This window comes from Pristis pectinata, chromosome 2, assembly GCF_009764475.1.
Source record: "Pristis pectinata isolate sPriPec2 chromosome 2, sPriPec2.1.pri, whole genome shotgun sequence".
Lineage (NCBI taxonomy): Eukaryota > Metazoa > Chordata > Chondrichthyes > Rhinopristiformes > Pristidae > Pristis > Pristis pectinata.
Genome location: NC_067406.1, coordinates 123301039 through 123323286, shown reverse-complemented (window position 1 = coordinate 123323286; position 22248 = coordinate 123301039). Strand labels below are relative to the sequence as shown.

Below are 22248 nucleotides of genomic sequence, written 5' to 3'. Positions count from 1 at the left end.
GCAAGGTGGTTCATATTTCCCATAGAAAAGTCTTTTCACATGCCAACCCTCAAACTCACAGAAACAGCTTGTTGAAAATGCTTGGTGTGTTAATGTACATACTTAATCTGATCCTTATTAATCAGTTATTATGGAAGCACGCTAGCTAGGGAAATCTTCTGAGAAAGCAAGTTAAAATAAATGACTGTTTTCCCATTGTCAGCTTGCAATGGTTCCATTGGCAGTTTTTAAACAAAAATCCACACAAGGTGGCAATTTGTCTTTTGTTACCTGAAAGGGTGCTGGAATTGGCTGCCCGTTGTATCCCCTTTAGTGCCAATGACTAAAGCTGACATTTTACACCCCACAGTTTATCACATAATTGAAAAAACTCTTGCTTTATAAATAATTTTTAAATTATGAAAATATACTGGTTTCATTTTGTATAGTTCGTAAAATACAGGTGTTCCCTGGGTTACAGAAGGCCTGACTTACAGAAATCTGACCATGCAGATTCTCCCATAAACTTTTAAAGAATTTTTCAAGATGGTAATAATAAACATAGTAAAGATAAAATGTTTTGTGGTGTTCATTAACAACTGGGTGCAGTATATTAGCATCAGTTTAAGTTTGGGTAGTGTTAGGATGAATATTTGGTGAAATGAAAGAATTACAGGAAATGTGTGCAGGGTGATATGATATGGGTGGCTTTAGAAAATTGATGTTTCGGACTTACGGAAAAATTGGCTTACGGACTGTTCTCAGGAATAGAAGCCTTAGGTAACCCGGGGACTGCCTGTTCATTCAAATATGATAAATGGATGAGATATTTGTCTGCATTTATAACTGCATTCGAAACAATGGCTGAAACCATTCCAATATATCCTGACCATTGACTACTGAGTCACTTTAGCTTATGGATACTCTTTCATCTCAGCTTGAGCCAAAGGCATATCCACTACTTCTTTTGCTTCATTTATTAAGGACATCATAATATTTTGTTAAGAATCTGAAATATGTGAAAGAACATGTGGCTTTAGCTTACGCTTTAGGTAAAATCAACCTACATAAGCTGATAAAGGGAATATCCATCTACCGAAAAATAGATAAGGCTGTGATATACTTCTACTGCAGTGTATGATTTCTGGCTGGAGAGGCTAGTTAACCTTTAGTTGAAGTAGATGGTGGCAGAACTTTAATCACTTCTTCTTCCACTATTGATTTTTCCTCGCTGGGTTCAATTGATGAAGGACTTTCAGGTTGCTCAACATTTTCGGCTGCAGAGACCTCTTCACCAGCTTCTACCACTTCAGGAGATTGCACTTCATCTGAATCTATTGGAAGTTTAACAGAGCCACAGGAAATTATATGCAGACACAATATGAGCCATGCCGAACAAGTAACTTTGCAACAGACTGATGCAGGGCTGCTTGCAGAATTTAGTGCAAAACACACAATACATTCAAAGGAATGAGGAGGGCATACTCTATGGTCTGGTGTTAAACCACTCAGACCTTAGATCCTAAATTGAAACCTAAGTCAAAGCAGGAGCTAGACACCAAAACTGGACTCAGCACCAATGAGAAGGAGGAATAACTAAGCTGGTATTCCAATCCCAGTTAACATATGGTAAATCGTGCTGAGACCTGAGTTAGTGTGGGTGTCAGTTAGCCCAGGATCATAATTAGCAGGGATTCCCTCAATAGTTCAGCAGACTATTAATATCCTGCCTACAATCTCACAGCAGAATGGCCACACTGATATGCTAAGCCAGGAAAACAGATGTGAACAGAGCCATGTCCTAGCATGATTCAACACTTGGAAATGATAAGGGGTGGCAGGAGGAAATTGGAGAGAATGAGGTAATTTTTGTCATTATAAACTATCAACATTTGGAGGAACTGTTGTGCAATACAATTTGGAATGCCACACCAGAAATCTCCAAGGCAAACAGCACTGCATCACCTGCAAAGCCTCTCAATAATGAAGCCCGTTAAGCTAACCCATGATGACAGCTGAAGTGATGTTTCCCATCAAAACCAAAATCACAAAGGTATCACTTATAAGCTTTTGCAACATGCAAAAAGCAATTCGTTTTTTTTTAAAATGCAATAGACAGTCATTAGCCGAAATGAAAAATAGAGAAGGAAAAGACAGGCAACGACACTGACAGACAGTAATTCCCCTCTTTATAAAGTGTTCTTGCAAGTTACATGAAGAATATTATAGTTCGGGGTATGTTAATATGACTGTATTTTATAGAAATTCAACATCAGTGAGGAAACAAGTAATAGTGCATGATGCTTTATCAGTTGGCTTGAAAGGGATTACTGAATTAGAGTACATAGCAGGTGGATAAACACATAAACAGGTATGGAAAATATGCTCAGCTTTCAAATAAACTGAATAAATGCAAAATTTTATAAGGATGTGCTTTAATGATGTACTTTCATTTCCAAGCTCTACCTCTTGCATAAATTAATAATGTTTTAAAGCAATGTTGGCAATAAGTAAGCAGTCATTCAATTCAAATAAATTTCTGTGGGAATGAGAAAAAAATACAAGGAATCTACCCCCGGTGTCCAATTATACATCCACATTTTAGACAGTTGTGTTCTTGGCATTTTATTCTGGAAAGTGCACAATAAAGAAGACAATCAAAAAAATGTTGAACAGTAAGTCACAGTTCCATGCTTATGATTACTTATCGTATTCCTGTAATACCATAGACTGAGATAGGCACATTTTGTGGCAAAGGTTAAGATCAAGGATGGAAAATTGATTGTAGCAAATACTGCTTAACATGAACACAGAGAACACAGAATATAGGCAACTGCCATGTATTGATAACAGAAATTTCCCCTCATAGTATTCACAAATCACGACCAAAAAATCTGAGATACAGAATAAAAATTCGCTCTCATGAAATTTATGTGAGAAAAAGTAAATAAATAAACACATAATTTAATTTTTCAACTCGCATTTTTTGATACATGCACAGATGATGTGGCTTTGCATTAGAGAAAATCACAATACGGACACGGACTGTTTTCTACAAACATAACCGCCCCTCCCCCATAACACGTAGATCGCCTGCAAAGCTGAGAGGGAAAAACAAGAAGGATTTATCCTCAAAATTAACCCCTTAAAACGTAGAACATAGAAAAGTACAGCACAGGAGAAGGCCTTTAGGTCCATAATGTCATGCCAACCATGATGCCAATTTAAACTGCATATCTGCCTGCACATGGTCTATATCCCTCCATTCCCTACCTGTCATAGAGTCACACAGCATGGAAGCAGGCCCTTAGACCCAAATCGTCCATGCCAACCAAGATTCCCATCTAAGCTAGTCCCATTTGCCTGCACAGGACCCATATCCCTCTAAACCTTTCCTATCCATGTACCCATCACTAACTAACAGCTTACCATAGATACTTGGAAGCTGGGAAAGAATAAATCTAACAAAAACAAATCTTCCAGTTCAAGAAGAATGGAAGATCTTTACTGCCGTTTCTCTCTTTTAAGTATTAAGGTGCAGTCTGTAACATTATTGATCTGATTTTTAAAATATGTTTACAGAACTTAATATGTTCATTCCATTAGACTTAAAATACTTTTACCTCTCAATGTTTGAAAGGTTATTTTTATGTAATGTTGGATTCGACTGTTTTAAGTAGTTTTTTTTAACATGTATAGTGTTTAATACACCTCAAGTGGGTGTACAAGGAATGGTCGCTTCCTAGCTTATTGGTTTGCCCATCAGGTGAATACGTGTTTTCTCATTGGTTGGTTTTGCCACAGGCATCTAATAGGTTTCCTGGTTGGACTATTGTTAGCTAAGGAGTACCACTTATATCAGGTATAAAAGGTGTTGTTTTTTTGGTTAATGACTCTCTTGCTTATCTCTCTCTCTTGCCTCACTTTCCCCCCTGGACCTAGCTCATCTTTAGTTCCTTTTGTCTCAGCTCATCTCCTAGTAGTAAAGCTAGTGCCATGTGCTCTGTGACTGTTTCTTTGTTTTAAACTTCTCCAATAAAACTTTGTGAAGCATCAAGTTGCTTGGACTCCTGAAAGAACCTGCGAATTTGAAAATAACCAGATCCAACAATAACCATGGGTAAAAATGTCAGTAGAATGTTGGAGAGTCCATTTTTACTTCCCCAAGCAATAATGGGGCTCTTGGGTTTAGAATTTAATGAGCATGTTTATATCGAGTTTTGTATGTATGCACACATTTGTGTTGGTATGTTATGCTTTATTCATAATCTCATATGTGTGTGCTTTTTTTTATAATTTGATTTTTAAAACATTGTGATCTAAAAATATCCATAATCTTTCGGTGGCATTTGGGAGTTAAATGAGGAACGAAGGGGCAGGGTTTGCTGTGGAACCCAGGTACACTGGGATCCCAAGTTTGTTACGAGATGGGGACAGAGTTTTGCATGGTTACATCCTCTCTCTTGTACTCCCACTGTCAGGTAAGTCTGAGAGAGGAAGGTGAGAAATACTTCAGAGCAATAGGAGTAGGCCTCATGTTAACAGGCTGCTTTAGGGGAAGTAACCTTCTTAGAATCCCATATATTTTGGTATACTTCTTGCATCTTTTACCAGGTATGTGGACAGAATTGGATTTTTTCTCAATGCAAATTCCTTAGCCCAGGAATTTTGATTGAGTCATGGATGGTAGAAGTGAAGTCTTGCTCCATTGGCTTCCACTGTGGATTGCTGGATTTTGGGGCCAAAGTGAGACTGTGAGGACTTGAGTTCCAAATCACGGAAATGAATGTAATAAATTATATTTATCCCAAGAATGTTGGAAGTGATGAAAATAATGCATATTAGTGCCATTTAACTTTTGTTTAAGTGAAATGTGTCTATTAGGGTTTTGATATGCATTCATAAAAATCTTACTTGTGTGGAGTACATTGTGCATTTACAGATGTACTACCTCTTAAAAAACCTCAGTACTTATGCTAGTTTTGACTAGTGTTACCTACAGCATTTAAGTTTTCAGCACATCTCAAAGTAAAACTACCCACATACTGTATAAGCCAAAGATTGCATTAAATAGACCCAAATGCAATTAACTGCATATTAGTAAGCAAATCTTAAACTAACCATGCCTTAACACTTAGCTGTATTAGCATCTTCAGTCATGCATGGTTTTAAGTCAGCATTTCTACAAACATTTAAGAATGTAAATTGTAGTTGCTCCAGGCAATTCACTACTTATTACATATCGGTAATATTAAGGTCTAATGATTATTGTGTACTCACCAGCTTTCTCTGTAAATGTAAGTAGGAGAAACAAAGAATAAAGAATTTGTTAAAACACAGATGGTATCAGGATCTTTTTGTTAAAGACAGAAAATGCTGTCAAGTTCCCTCGATGGCCTTGAAGTTAGAACATCAGTCACTACAGAATTCAAAAATGGAATGTCCCAGGGAGGATTCCAGCTCTGTGTGAAGTTTGCTCAGGCAAGCAGCAACTGGGGTATGGCAATTGATCTTTGGATCTCTGAACTAATGAAGAGTAAAAATTAGCATAGCTCCTGCCCCTGATACTTCATTGGTGCAGATCCTGGCTACATGTGGATACATACTGAAGGCAGGATTTACTTCAACCCCACAATACCCTGCAGTGCGGATATTTCTCCACACACAGGCTCATGAGAACTACTAGTTGGGGAAAAAAAAAGTGGATAACAGCCTAAAGAGCTGGATCCCCACATGAATCAGCACCTTCAGGAGAGGAAGGGAGAAGATTGGGAAATAAGCAGAAGAAATGAATGGAAGTTTGTTAATCGTGTCATGTCACAGTCAATTAAATTGCATTATGAAGCATCACTGTGTTAAAATCTACAATTACTCCAAGTAATAGAAAGGGAAAAAAATAGTGAAAATTTTGGAACTGACAATATGACAATGAAGGCTCCTAAGATGAGAAGCCTCCAAGAACAGATTTTAAAGGGCATTGTAGATGATTTAAAGAGTTATTTTGAATAGATCTTCACTATAGAGGATATGAGCAATATCCCAGAATTAGCTGTAAATTGGGAATTGGAAGGGAGGGAGGAACTTGGGGAAAAACAGAGAAGGGGTAATGAGCAAAATTCTGGAAGTGCAGGCTGACAAGTCTCCAGGTCCTGACTCCTGATAACTCGGAACTTTTGCATGAAAAGGATGGAATTAAGGAAAATCAATAGCCCAAAGAAGTGGAATTTTGATGTAAAAAATAATTGAGTTACTGGATAATTTGGATTAAGGAACTTTGTTTTATAAGGATGCTAGTTCATTCTGCATTGAATCACACTGTGAAACTAATTGCCATGTAATCCCTATTTGTATTCATGGATTTAGGTTCCTGCTATGAGTTCCTGCTTTGTGGTTTACAATACCTGCCCTAGAAGGTTCCTTTCATAAGATCACAAGACTGAAACATATGAGAAAGCTGTTGTGCTCATCAAAGTTCAACACTATTACAGCGCCAGTGACCCAGGTTCAATTCCAGCTGCTGTCTGTAAGGAGTTTGTACATTCTCCCCGTGTCTGCATGTGTTTCCTCCGGGTGCTCCGGTTTCCTCCCACATTCCAAAGACATACGGGTTAAGAAGTTGTGGGCATGCTATGTTGGCGCCGGAAGCGTGGCAACACTTGTGGGCTGCCCCTAGAACACTCTACGCAAAAGATGCATTTCACTGTGTGTTTCGATGTACATGTGACTAATAAAGATATCTTATATCTTATCTTATAATTTTCAGGAAAATCCAAAATATCAACGCCACAGCAAACTGTAACAAAAAACATGAATCATGACCACTGTCTGGATGCCAAGCACTGACTAATGGGATACATCATCCAGATACCAAGGGAGTAGAATCCCTTCCAATTTTAGTACATCTATGAATAAAAAGTGCAAAATGAGTGCAGTCAATGGCATAGTCCACTAAGTCTAAATCCTAGCAGAGTCAATATAAACTGAACCATTTAGACCCAATTTGGTGGCATGGCTTTGAATTAGGATAGTATGAGGATTGACATCATGATGACTTTTCTCTGTGCACACATATCACAAACCATTTAGTGCCAATTACTTTCAAAGCCAAATTTTGCAGCCATTATCTCAAGTTAAGAGGTCAGCTGTATACAACTGAACAGCAGAGAAATTTCTTCACAATGAATTTTATGAATCCTTGGAATTCTTGATCCCACAGAGCTACAGATGCTCAGTTTATAAGTATATGCAAGGCTGAGGTCAACCTAATATCAGCTACTATGTGAAACCAGGGATATAGACTAGGGCAGGAAATGGATTTAATGTAGAAGTGCAGCCAAGGTCTTACTGAGTGGTTGAACAAACATGAGATATCTCATGGTCTATTCCAGTTCATTTCATGTTCTCAAGGCTTTGTCTGCACTCCAAAGTTTTACAGAATTATAAGAACTGGAGGAAGTCCCCAGGTTACGACAGAGCTTTGATCCTGAGAACTGTTCATAACCTGAACTGTTTGTAAGTTGTAAATGGCAAAAACAGTGTGTGGGAGAGGATCACAGCAACGTGGGATAGTAAGCAGGCACAGGAAGAGCAGCCACCAGCCAGTCTCACTCACTGAGTGAGTGAGTCTGCTCAGCACTCCTGGCTCTGCTTGGCTCGACCCAGCCCCTTATAGTTGGGGATTGGGGGTTTGGGGAGGGGGGTGTGCAAGAGGGAGAGAAGCCAGGTGGAAGTGCCTCATTCCCACCCAGCAGGAGGTGCCTGTGGCCTGGCAGCAGCCAGCAAATCCATCCCTATCCATCCCGCCAGTCACCCGAACGTTTGTCATAAGTACGAGCTGTCCATAGGTCAGGTGTTCATAACCTAGGGAGCACCTGTATTGAAAAAAATATTAACACTCCCACTGAGAAGAATTCCTGATAATTCTGCTATTTTCTCATTTGCATCATCCAGTATTTGTGGAATCCCAACTTGACACTTGAATCATGTCAGTTTACAGATAAAATCTGTTGGCCCTGCTGTGTGCATTGCACGTCCAATCTCTTGCATTATTAATCAACCACAACATTATTTAATGTTGTCACATCTTAACATCATAACATTTAATTCTTTCTGCCGTCACACCAAGCAAGATGTATGCTTCAACATCCTTCTAAAAATATCGACTTCAAATCCATGGGTAATTTTATTAATTCAGAAAATGTTGCCGGGGCAAAATGAGAAAAACATCCCATTTCATTGCTAGCAAATTTCACCCCACTAAATCCCACCAAACTCCCATTCCCCTAATAACAAAACAAAGTACAACGCCAAGAAATGTTCTCTCCTCATTCGGAGGCTAGATCAATACTTCCCAGGTCCAATATTCTGCTGTCATTTTAACTTTATGTTGAGCTTCCTTTAAAACTCTGAATGCATTCTTCTTACCCGCTGTTCTGGCACCAGATCTCTTTCAAGTGCTTTTCCTGGTCTATTAAAGCTTAACTACTGGAACACGGCAATATTAGAATAACTAAAATTGTACATAGGTACATATTTATTTCAATAACAACAGGAAATGAACTGGATTTGCACCATTTTTCACTCTAAGGATGAATAGAGAATATGCAATTCTGAAACTTTAATGACTTTCTCGCCATTAGCTCTGATATCCAACCCGTTATTATTGTTATAACACATTTGTTGAATGCGTTTATAGCACATTTTACTTAAATGATACTGCTGCTTATTTTACATTTTTCCCAGAGACCAATTTTACCCCGTGTGTCTTTATTTCTCTGCCTGATTCATAATGTTCACCCTCTCTCCCCGTCAGTTTTTATAATGCAGGATTTAAAAAGCTGAATCGATAAATTTCTCAGCCTGATTCTTAATGTTCACCCTCTCTCCCTGTCAGTTTTCATAAAGCAGGACTTAAAAAGCTGAATGGATAAGTAAATATAATATAATTATTTGCTTGGTAACCTTTCCCCAATTATCTATTCAGATTTATATTCAAGTCAGTATGTGTTTTGTTCTTTGCAATGTTTTAATAGCAGACTTGATGGACATTATTTCTGATTTGATGATTTGTGCCTAATTACACTGTGAGATATTATAGTGCTAAATTAGTGACATTATTCCATTAATATAGTTCCTGAGTTATCTAAAAGAGATATAGTAGGAGCTATTTTGAGTTTCCCACCTTTTGGAAGTCAGCAGACCCTTACAGTAATAAGTATGACACAAGTGTTTTTGATTCTACTTTAATATGAATTTCTTTCATTCTTAAAAGAAAATTAAATGGTGGTATATGTGCTGCTCATTAATTGCTGCTTATTTCACAGTTCTCCCAAAGACCAATTTCACCCCGTGTGTCTTTATTTCTTGGCCTGATTCATAACGTTCACCCTCTCTCCCTGTCAGTTTTCATAAAACAGAACTTAAAACGCTGAATGGATAAATAAATATAATATAATTATTTGCTTGGCAATCTTTCCCCAATTATTTATTCAGATTTATCTTCAAGTCATTATGTGTTCTGTTCTTTGCAATGCTTCAATAGTGCTCTGCATTGTCAAAGCTGAATATGTGTTATAGCAACTGCAGGGTTGCTTTTCCTTCAACCCCCTTCACTGTCCCAATAGGAAGGAACCTGGATTATATTTGGCAAATCCTTTGAAAATGGAACTTGGGAAGTTCATGAGAGAAAACACTGTCAGATATGATGCCTGTGACAAGAATAAACTGATTCTCCTCATCCTTCTTGGCTTGTCTGTAGGTTTTGCCATGGGGAACCACAACAACTTCCTCCAGGGTCTCTCCTCCATTGTCCAGAACTGCTCTCATCTGATTCCATAATAATCTATCATCTTATCCAGACTATTGTCTTCAATGACACTTTTCCCATACCTATGCCTGTAAGTTTCCCCCAGGATACATCCTTGATTCTTTCATAGTCCTTCATGAAATCATCTGAAAAAACATCAGATCCCATATGTGTGCCAATAATACCAAGCTCAACCTCACCACCAGCTCTCAGCATTTTTCCACTGTCTCTAGTCAGAGTGCTATATGGCATCCAGCACTGTTTATGCTGTGATTTTTGTAAACTAAATCATGGCATGTCTGAAGCCAAGTACAATTCTTGGGGACTTCAGTCCAGGTTACATTTATAATCCTCTAATTTTCTTTTGTAGAAAGCACTTACATTCCAGATTGCTGCCCCTTATGTTTACTTCTACATTAGTCACAACAATTCAATCCCTAGTAAAGCCTGAATTTTCCAAACGGTTATATTTCCAGGCCATTATTGCAAGCACTGACAAACATTCCAGCTGAGCCTAGCACAACAAGTACGTCAGGATCTGAGACACCTGAAACTTTGCATAAAAGTAAAACTTACTCTTGGATTGCAGTTCCTTAGGTTTCCACTCATTCTTCGAATGTTGCATTATCTCTGCAATTCTGTCGTTGTATCTGGCTTTATCAGCGTGGAGAACTTTGTATGTCTGGAGAAACACAATCCAACATTAATGACCTATTCTAAAAAAAACTGCAGTCAACTGAAAATTTTATGTGACTTCTGCATACAATTGAGAATCATTTATTTCTATCCTTTTTGCATTCTCTTATTCCAGATACTGCCCTCTGCCTGGTAGGTCAGAAGTCAATCAATGGGTGAATCTTTTCCAGCGGTGCTTGAAGAAAGGATATCTTAAATTAGCAATCTCCAAATTTAAGATGGAAGCAGAAAGATTTGCATTTCTAAAGCATCTTACACCATTTTTAAGCCAATGAAGTACTTTATGAATTGTATTCACTGTTATAAGGCAGTGTAATCATTCACAAATGTATGAAGAAAATCTCCTACAAGGAGCAATGCCTGATGATTGGTTTTACTGATGATGTTTTGACAGATAAATACTGGCCCAGGACATCAGAGATAATCTCTTTATTTATTTTCTAAATAGTGTCATGTGATCTTTCACACCCAACTGAGAGACCAACACCACATCTAAAAGATTTAACCTGCAGTAAAATAGCCTTCACTCAATGCCCCACCAGAATATCAGCCTGGACTCAGCCTGGGATATCAGCTCATCCCTGGACCCACAATCCACAACCTTCCCAGTCAGAGGAGAAAGTCCTAACAGCTAAATCATGGTGAGTGTTAAAATTTTACTCAGCATTCCTCCTGGGAGCAGTTCACCACCGTTCACTAACCAAACTGAGCTTGGCGTGCAGGAAGTCTCAGTCATGAGCTTGAAGGTGAGAGACAGTACATTATGCCAAGCAGAAGAATACAGCCTGAATCTGATATACTGTAGGTCTCAATATGTTAATTGAACTGGCTCTTACATAAAGGCCTGCGCCTGCAAACACTCCACCGACCATCAGAACGTATAACATGTTCTCGCCTGAGGAACCTCCATGACCACCAGAAGATATCTGGCGGATCGATCCTGTGAAGCAAAGCAAAATCATGAGCGTAAGAAGGTAGGGAATCATATAAAGTTAAACTGTGATCTGGTCACAGCTGTCAACACTGATGGGATGACTTGGCTGTAAACGGTTTCTGCATTCCAGCCCAAAAATGAAACCACCTGGTCCTGAGTTGCAGGAGAGAACCAGGAACGTTGTTACTCAGGTCTGAATAGGACAGAGCAGCTGTGGACATTGGATACAAAAATAGTGGTTAGGGAGTGCCATGGGATGAAGGTGGGGCACTGTGATAAAACTTTGAGCACAGGACAATATAAATTTGATGGTGGCTTTACTGAGAAGAACTCTCTCTCCCCAAGAACATTAGACTGATGTATTAACCTCAAACTGAACAGAGTCATAGTTCCGAGCCATGCAAGAAAAAGGGCTTTAATTAGAGCTACTTGGTTGCCATAGCGGTGTCAGGGACCCGAGTGGCAGAATGTAAACCAGAAGCCCTGGTAGGATGGCCACAAGTATGGGAAGCTACAGCACATTCAAAGACATTGGTAAATTGATTTATTATTGTCGCATGTGTTACGGACTTGGTGAACGTCCCTTTAAGATAGAGTTAGTAGTGTGTGTGTGTGTGTGTGTGTGTGTGTGTGTGTGTGTGTGTGTGTGTGTGTGTGTGTGTGTGTGTGTGTGTGTGTGTGTGTGTGTGTGTGTGTGGCGTGCTTACGTCAACAGAAGATAAAGGACGTAATGACGTTGTCAGAGAGGCAGTCGAAGTCAGTCGAAGAGAGAGAGAGAGAGAAAAGGGAGAGAGACACCAGCCTGCTAGTTTCTCTATCGATGGATGAGAAACAATAACTGTGTCTGTCACTGCAATCCACGTATGGAAATTGGAAGTAATCTGATGGAGTTCACTTTGTGGATGACCTGTAGAAGGAAATAGGTACTTGTGTGGACGACCACGAGTCGGATGCTTTTCGGGGTGAGGAAGTCACTACCGAGTAAACACTAAGGTGTCGTTTGGGTTCCATCGTGAAACATTTGGATTTCGTGATTACTCTCTCTATGTTCTCTACATCTACGTCTTATCTTCAGACAACTGTGGTTGTTGAAAAAGCTTTTGCTCACGTTTCACCTTATGGCTTGCGGAACTGCACTTTAAGAACCATTCCTGGACTTGGAGTTTGGGACTTTGCCACACACACACGATGAGTTTAGTTTTGGGGTTAATGTTCAAGGTTTAACATTTTTACTTCTAAAGTACTAACATTTTTACTTTTATTTTTCTTATTATCATAAGTAGTGATTAATAAAATAGTTTTTAACACTGAATCATGACTCAGTGTGTTTCTTTTGTTGCTGGTTCGTAACACATGTACCAAGGTACAGTGAAAAACTTTGTTTTGCATGCCATCCATACAGATCATTTCATTACAATGTGCATTGAGGTAGTACAAGGGAAAACAATAACAGAATGCAGAATAAAGTGTTACAGTTACAGAGAAAGTGCGGTGCAGGCAGACAATAAGGGGCAAGGCCATAATGAGGTAGATTGTGAGGCCAAGAGTCCATCTTATCATACTAGGGGATCATTCAATAGTCTTATAGCAGTGGGATAAAAGCTGTCCTCAAGCCTGGTGGTATGTGCTTTCAGGCTTTTGTATCTTCTGCCTGTTGGGAGGGGAGAGAAGAGAGAATGTTCGGTGGGGTGGGGTCTTTGACTATTTTGGCTGCTTTACCGAGGCAGTGAGAAATGTCGACAGAGTCCACGGGCTGGCTTCCATGATGTGCTGAGCTGTATCCATAACCCTCTGCAGTTTATTGCAGTCTCGGGCAGAGCAGTTGCCATACCAAGCCATGATGCATCCAGATAGGATGCTTTCTATGGTGCTTGATAAAAATTGGTGAGGGTCAAAGGGGATATGCCAAATTTCTTTAGCCTCCTGAGGAAGTAGAGGCACTGGTGAGCTTTCTTGGTGTCTGCGTGGTTGGGACAGGACAGGCTACTGGTGATGTTCATTCCTAAGAACTTGAAGCTTTCAACCCTTTTGACCTCAGCACTGTTGATGTAAACAGAAGCATGTACACTACCCCCCTTCCTGAGGTCAATGACCAGCTCTTTTGTTTTGCTGATATTCAGGGAGATTGCCATGTTGGAGGTTGGTTTATGAGGAAGAGAATCCCTGAGGAGGGAGAACCATTAACTTGGGGGCCAGAAAGGGAAGTTATGGGTCCGCAGCTTAGTAGGAACAGGGTTGATGGAGCAGAAGAGTGGACTTCATGGACAGGAAGTGTTCAGAAATGGAATGGAGTGGAGAGAAACTGGAGAATGCTGCTCGTTCAGGACTACGGCAAGGGTGACCACTGGACATTAGGCCCAATGGGCTAGGGTTAGGGAGGGAAGTGACAAAATCAGCCGGGCAAATGGTCTCAGTCTTTTGATGGAAAAGTGCTTGAGCTACCACGGTTGTTGCTGGAGGTGAAAGTTAGAAGAGAAGGGAGCTTGCAGAAGATGGCTGGAGTCAGCAAGAGGAGCCAGCAGTCTATCATTGCTCTTCTGGGTGTTGCTTAAAGAGGTGGAGAACACCTGCTGTCTAGGTACAGTCTGGCCGTTCTGTCACAAAGGAGTAAACATGGTCAGGAATTTAGCTGTGACATTGACTCTATTGTAATGTTATTCTCCTTCACAAAGGTATGGCACATGTGAAAAATGGCACATCTCACAAAGTACATTGCAAATCAGTCCAGAGATAGATACATTTTTGGAGATTAGGTCAGGAAAGCAACTCTGAGGTAAAAGATCAGCCATGATCTTATTGAACAGCACAGCAGGCAGGAATGTCCAAATTGTTTACTCCTGCTGCTATTTCTTACAGCCTTATCTTCATCCTAAACTCTGCCAACAAAGCTTTACTAACACATTCCCAAATAATCATTATAATTTATAATATATTTAACCTAACTTTATAATGATGGCTCTAATAATCCAAAGTTCGGCGCATGTTATGAAACAATAACTCAGAGGTTGAAATCATGTTAAAAAGCGCAAAGACAAAGTTTATGTTATTTATTAAGATCTGAAAACTGGGTTCATTAGTTCCTGAAGTGTAATCCAGTTTATTATTATTATAAGTAGTCAACTGAGCTCTACTTTAACAGGTTTACTGGTATCATGGCAGGCAGTAGTGGTCAGACAACATCACTGATTGAACTCCAAAATGCCTACTAATATCATACTTTGTTTCTGTATATCTTACATACATGGCATACTGCTAACAAAACATGCTACTTATGCCTTTGTATCAGGATCCGTCCTCCTTTGAGATATTGCTGTCACTTGGTCTGCCAAGATCGTCCAGCCCATCTAACAGCACGTGGAGATGTGGAAAGGCAGAGGGCTTCTATCCCCAACCTCCAGCAGATCATTATGTGAAGCTAAGAGCACATCCATTCCAACTGGGAAACAATTGGTACCTCAGTATCAACCAGTGTTGACATTCCCATGGTGGTGATGAAGTACATTGAGGCACAGAGAGAGACCATCCAAAATCCTTATGCCTCAGGTAAAGTGATCGTAGTCACTATCTTTGCCAATTATTCAAGTAATTTTGTTGTCTGTATCAATGGACTTTTTTCCTCTATTATTTTAAGGGCAAAAGGGAAGCATGTTCTGTATGATCTTCCCTTGGACCTACACTTTCAGGGAAACTTTCTTGGAGAGTTGGGTGAAGACAGTAAGGGAATGGAGTTGTAGAGATGCAGGCAGTCAGATAGCTATGTAACCAGCCACAACGAGCACAGAGCTGAAGCACTTGGAAGAGTAGGTCAGTGTACTCGCTCAAGTTATGCCCAAGTGCATTAACTGTACACTGTCCTCCCAGTTATACGTTGCCTATTCTTTTTGGTGACCTTCATAAAATCGCTATTAATGATCATTCAACTAGGAGAAGCAATGAAGCCTTCTTTGTTGGAATTAATGGGAGGAAAACAGACCGAATAATATATTGGCAAGAAGGAAGAAAACAATTGATTACAAGTGGGGAGAAAGTGATTAGAAAATTGGGTGATATCATAGTGGAGATTATAATTGGCCCAAAGAAAATTGCAACCAGTGACATGCAAATTTGCCAGAATCTTGCAGCATCTCTACAGTGCATGTCACTTCAATTTCCAGGAAATTAGGGCATGAGGGACTCAGGCTATGCTTTATGCAATGCCAGTTTCCAGGGATTATCTTTGGTTTGAACTTTGTAAAAATTACAGAAATTTAATAGTCAGAGTCCTATTTCCTAAAACAATAATAGTGATGTACCATTTGGTCAACTAACTGCTTTGATCAGTTCTGCCACTTCAGTGTAATCTGATTGTTGCCTGATTTATTGCTCAAAGTTTGATTAGTCTCAGACAAAGGTGTCCTTTCGGGAATCATTGAAAATTTATTACATGCAAAAATAATGATCTTTTGCTGGCTATAATAATTTTAGCTGAAAATAATGTCGCTGGCTATAAAACTTACTGTTCAAGAAACAGACATGGCATTTCCTTACCAAATATTTTTACTTAAAAATGTGAATTGAGGTATTATTTACTTTAAAAATACAAACAGTTTTATATAATGTTTGTACCTTAATTTTTAAATGGTCATAGGAAAATAAATTGCATCAGTACTTTATTCTGCCAAGTTTACTTCTGGTAACTTTGCTTCTTCAACATTGTTAAGATTTTTATTTAATGATTTTCAAACAATTTTTGTTAGTGTTCACAATAAATGCCTCTTCCTGCAATGGTAGATGTGTGAACACTTCAAAAATCAGCTGCAGAGCCCTCTGAAACAGCCTGAAGTTGTGAATTCCTCCCTTCCTTTAGCCTCCAAGATGTTCAGAAATGATAAGCAACAAGAGGCCCTTCTCAGAAACCCCTTGAGAGCTCTGCTCGCGGGCAAGTTCCAATCCCCTTCCAAGTAGTGGAGAGGATATCTCACGTATTTCAATACTTAAACTATTGATATCAGGGCATATGGTTGATTATTTAACATGACACAACCTTTTCCATCCCTGGATCTGACTGCTAATGGATGCAATCTTTATTCTATAACAGTTAAGTAACATAGGGCTCTGTTACAGTTTAGAATGACCCAAAGTCACGGAACACTATGGTTTATTAGGAGTCCATTGAAAATTGTAACACTGGAACTGTTGGCTATTTGCACCTCAGCCATGCTGTTTCTTCTGGCATGATCCAGGATTAGTCTTCAGCTCCAAAGTTACCACACAATTTATCAGCTAAACTCAGGACAGCATGGGTGTCTGGCAGCTGGTGTTCTGCTTCAAAAGGCTGTGCTGTAGTCTTTGCTCTGGTATAGCCCAACCACAGGTACATCTGCTGATGGCTTCAAGGAGGTCTCAGCAGATGATTTGCCTGTATGTCCTGGTTTGAACTTAGGCACAAATTAAAGCAGAGTTGGGTTGCAATTTGAAGGGAGTAAAGACATTGAAAGCAATTCTTGTTTTCTTGGAAGGTAGTTCTTACGGAGATAAGTTTGGAACAGGAGCAATCCACTCAAGTTCCCAAAATTGCTTGCTATTCTATGAGTACAACTGCTCTGTACTTTATTGAAATGTCTGTGCTTCACAATCCTTGACATTCTTGCCTAATAAAAATCTATCAAAGTCAATTGTGAATTCAATCATCTTTATATTGAAAATCTTCAGAAGAGACTTCCAAATATCCACTGCTCTTTCTATGAAAAAGTGCTCCTGATATCTTCTAAACTGGTTTAATAATAAGATTATGTCCCTTTTCTCTGCATTCACCCAGAAACAGGCCTGGCATTTCTGTACCAAATATTTTTACTTAAAAATGTGAATTGGGGCATTATTTGCTTTTGGTTAAAATACTAACAGTTTTATATGATGCTAATGTTTACTATCTGCTGTTTGTGTGACTATATATTTTATAGATTAATCGACTTCTGCAAAATTGCAAACCAACCAAATATTTAAAACCTTTGAATTTTTTACTTGGATGGTTAATTTTACAGTTTGTTATTTAGTTTTGAGAACGTATTCATTTATCTGAAATTGCAATGGAACAGTAAGAATTAATTTTTAAAAATTCAGTACTTCTAACTGAAAATGTATCACCTTATGACTCTAAAACCTAGAGGTTGTCCAGATACAATAAGCTTCTTGAAGGATGAACCATGACAGTGGTCTGTTTCTCTGACCACAGATGCTGCTTGACATGCTGAATGTTTTCAGCATATTTTGTTTTTACTTCAGGTGTCAGTAGATCTGTGTCCTGGCATGACTCAGTATGGAGGAGATGAGAGGAGTGAGCAAACAGGGGAGGTGGATACATTGGATTGTCATCTAAAAGCTTTTGCCAAATAGATTTTCTAGTTTTCCCCCTGTAAGTGGGTGCTTTGAATCTGTCTTCACTGGTGAAAAGAGTGCTTCCAAAGTATTAATGGAGAGATTAGTTGAGACACTGGAAATGTTGTAAAATTAATAGAATGGAGGTGGCTGAACCTAAAGTGGGTTAGTAACGAGGACCAGACGGGAGAAGAGTAATGCAATTGTTGTGATGCACATGGCCGTCTAGAAGGTATTGGATAAGGTGCCACATAACCCACATCAGCAAAATTAAACCTCATGACATAGAAGTGACATTGATTGCATGGATATGAAGTTTGCTAAATAACAGACAGCAGAGTGTTATAGTGAACGATTGTTTTTCAGCCAAGAGGAAAGTGAAGAATTGCATTCCCTGGAGGTCAATATTAGGTCCATTGCTTTTTTTGATCTACATTAGGTTTGGGAGTGCAAACCCCAATCTCTACATTTGTGGATGACACAAAATTTGGCAGTGTGTGAACTGCAGGGAGGACAGGGACAATTTGCAGCAGGATATAAACAGGTTGGTGGCATGGGCAGACACATGGTAGATGAAGTTTAATGTTGAGAATTGTGAGGCAATGCATTTCGGAAGGAGGAATGAGGAGAAGCAATATAGAATAAAGCATACAATTCTGGAAGGAGTACTAGGGCAGAGGGACCTAAGCGGATGGGTGCATAATTCATTGAAAGCAGCAGGGCTGGTTGAGGAACTGCTTAGTAGGCAAACACAATTATGGGCTTTATCATTAGAGACATAAAGAATAAAGCCAGCGAAGTTAAGCTGAACCTTTATAAAACACTGGTCCAGCCTCAACTGGAAAATTGTGCTCAATTCTGTCACTACATTGTAAAAGGACTGTGAAGGCATTAGGGAGGGTCCAGAAAGTACTTATGAAAATGATTTCTGGTATGAGTGATTACAATTACAAAGATAGATTCGAGAGGCTGGGACTTTTTTTAAAAGAAAGATGAGAGAGATCTTATAAAGGTGTATGAAATAATGAGGGAGGTGAACAGGATAGATGGTAGGAGGACAAGATATCACGGGCAGCAAATAAAGGGAGAGAGAATTAAGAGAGGGACAAGGAAAACTTTCTGTTTACACTGCATGTGGCTGGAATGTAGAGTGCTCTGAACATGATGGAGGTTGGTTCCATTGTGTGTTCCAGAAGGAATTGGATAGGTATATGGTTGAAAAAAAATTGCAAGGCTTCAAACAAAGAGCCAGTGGGACTAGAGAGTTACCAGGGTAGTGAGCTGGTGCAGACATGATGGACCGAATGGCCTCCCACACTTATTCTCCAATTCTATGTTATTATACACCAGACCAGATGCTGTGTATCTTGTATAAATATCAGGAATTAGCACCATTACAATATTTCCATTGGCCGAATACAAGACTCAGTCAAGCAATTTTGTTTTTCATATTGAACCATATTTTTCACTTTTAGTTACCTTTCCAACAAGTTGCCAACCTTACAAGAAGAATTCAACACATTGCAAACAGAATGTGTGGTTTTCACAAATTAAGATCGGTTGATGTTCTTTGAAAAATTCTATTGCAATTCAATCTTAAATCCACACCTAAAATGCAGCTTTGTTGATGGACACCTTTTAGTCATTCCTCGCGTTATTACTAGACCCGAAATGCTCCTAATCTGCTGACGCCAAATTAGCCCTAAATTTCCTGTCAATCTTACAAGAAGATGCCAGTTGGAATATGGGCAAAACGAGTTCTAATTCTTAAACAAACCGCGCCTCCTGAAAGTGCCGAAACTGCACCACATGTTTTCTGTTTCTTCTGCATGAACACCTGACACAGAATGCTGGTGAAACCGCAAGAAGGAAAACTTGCCCATTGATACTCAGGCGATTTTGTTTTGTGAACTGCAGTTAAAACGCCAGTAAAATTGCTGCCTTCCCCACTGTGCCTAATCACCGAAAGTATGTGAAACACAGGACAGGGTTATGTAATCTGGGGGCAGGACTATAATGTAGGAGGGGATATATTCAGACGGTGGATCGACCGTCGACAGAAAATATCGAGGGGGTTTGCACGCTTTTTACTTGCTCGAACTTGATTGGCATAAAAAAATGAGATGTTTTTGGCAGCGTGTATTATTGGCACCTCTCTGGGGCAGATGAGGAGGACATTTCTGGCTTTTGTGCTGTTGATCTACGTGTGACCTAGATTTTTAAATACCATATACTGGGAGCTTCTGAGAAAAGATAATATGGAGAATGTACTTGATTGATTTGGAGCTACGAATTCTTGGCAAACGGGCTTCCGAAATCAGAGAGAAGCCAGTGTCAATGTGGGCAGCGTTGCCATTCTATTTACGGGACCGCTCTCCATTTCACCACTAATTGAACATTTGCAAGGCCCAAGTAATAAATTTCTAGAAATAATCATTCGGTCGCTGCAGGTGTGATAATCTGAGGTTAAGAGATACCCAAATGATCGTTGTAACACTTCGGATCAACGCTGTACGTGGATTTTAACAGCTGTCAGCAGAGATGAAGCGGGGTAGTGCCTTGCTTCAGCAAGACATCATAAAACGCTTGAGGCTGAATGCTTTCATAACCAGCTTTATAAAAAAAACTGCATCTCTTCTGCCATTAAGCCCGCAGAGAAATATTTTCGATTTTTTTCCAAAATACATCCCGTGTTCTGAATAAGGATCAGGTTTTAGGGCGAAGCGACTGACCTTGGGATCTCGTTTTTCTGCAGGGCAGAGTTCATTGCAACATGACTAACCCAACAGTTTTAAGCAGCCCTTCTTGTTCACAAAAGCAAAACAACTTTTATTTCTTTACAACGTGCACTTTCCTAAATCGTTGAAGCTTCTGAGCTGAAGCGGCGGAGTTATGATACAACTATTCGTGTCGCCAGATCCGTACGTGTGGTTCAGACGCGAGAGACGAGTCCTCTCTGGGACTCCGTCTAAAGTAATCGAATCTATGGTTTCAGGGGACCCAGCACCTGTGTAATACTCACCATATCTGTACACGTTCCTAAGTAATCCGGAGGAAAACGAGATCTTCGCCACGGGCGCCAGGTTGTGATAGGCGACCCTGCAGAGATACATTGTGCCTATTTGGTAATCCGAGTCACGACACCTTCTGTGGACAATACCGGCAGCGCTCGGCTTCTGCAGACCACAGTGGCGATTCCGTTTTCTCTCTCTCTCTCCCAATCCGTCGCTGTCTGACCCAACCACTAACAGCGTCACGTCCACAGCAAGCGTAAAATGTGCAGGCAAACAGAGCCCTGAGGTCGCTCCTGCCGTGTGGACCAGTGCTAACCCGCCCACACTGAATAATTATTAAACAACTAAAGTCAGAGGCTGCTTTTCCACAATGTTAGGTGTCGTGCAGAAAGATACCTGAGGAAGCACTGGTTAACGGGGATTGTCCTGATGCAAGAAATTGGAGAGATTTTTCATCCAATAAAATCGCCCTTAAAAAAATTAAAATGAAACTTGAGGAATTTAAGTTAGAGGGACATGTGGGAGGAACGGGTTAGATAGTAATGGGTGTGGTTTGAAGGGCGGCACAACATGGTGGACCGAAGGGCCTGTATTGTGCCGTATTGTTCTACCGTAATTCTATGGTAAACTGGGCTGTGGTCATTACACGATGTCCCCTGAGTGCAACAAAGTGCTGCAGGAATTTCATACAGAAACTTTTTTAATATGGCAAGAGAAGCAAGTAAAACATGGAAATCGATTTAATCACACTATTGTAGCGATAGTGAATAAATTGTGGCTTTAAAGAAGCAAAAAAAGTCAGCGTTTTTCCCAAGTTCAACTCCTCTTCCCAAGAACAAGTCAATGGTTTAGTTCAATAATAGTAAAAAAAACTGCAGATGCTAGAAATCTGATATAAAAACAGAAAAAGCTGGAAACCCACAGCAGATCAACCACAGAACCCAACAGTACAGCACAGGAACAGACCCTGCAGCCCACGATATCTGTGCCGAGCATGATGCCAAATTAATTCCTTCTGCCTGCACTCTATTCATTATCGCTCCATTTCTTGCATATTCATGTCCCTACCTAAAAGCCTCTTTGAAAGCCACCATTTTATCTGCTCCAGAAAAAACAATCCAAGTTTATCCAACCTCTCCTTACAGCATCTGCCCTCTAATCCAGGCAGCATCCTGGTAAACCTCTTCTGAACCTTCTCCACATCCTTCCTGTAATGGGGTGACCATACTCCAAGTGTGGCATGACCAAAGTTTTATACAACTGCAACATGACTTCCTGACTCTTATACTCTATAACTGTAGCGAAGAAAAAAAGCAGGCCATATGCCTTTTTTTTACCACTCTCTCCACTTGCATTGCCACTTGCAAGGTGGTAATGGACTTGGACCTCAAGATCCCTCTGTGCATCAATGATATTAAGGGTCCTGCCATTAACTGTATACTTTCCTTTTACATTTGACCTCTCAA

The 22248-nt window shown here is 39.8% G+C and overlaps 1 protein-coding gene across 1 annotated transcript in view; it reads right to left on the bottom strand.

Moving 5' to 3' along the window:
* mgarpa (mitochondria localized glutamic acid rich protein a) overlaps positions 1–21133 on the bottom strand; it is a 29956-nt gene extending 8823 nt beyond the window's left edge. Inside the window, exons 1-4 of the mRNA XM_052039792.1 lie at positions 20791–21133; positions 11317–11420; positions 10361–10466; positions 1146–1313 (exon numbers count right to left, since the gene is read on the bottom strand). Coding sequence (XP_051895752.1) covers positions 1146–1313; positions 10361–10466; positions 11317–11420; positions 20791–20881 — 469 coding nt within the window. The 5' untranslated portion in view covers positions 20882–21133. The remainder of the gene's footprint in view (positions 1–1145; positions 1314–10360; positions 10467–11316; positions 11421–20790) is intronic.
* Positions 21134–22248: the final 1115 nt, after the last annotated feature.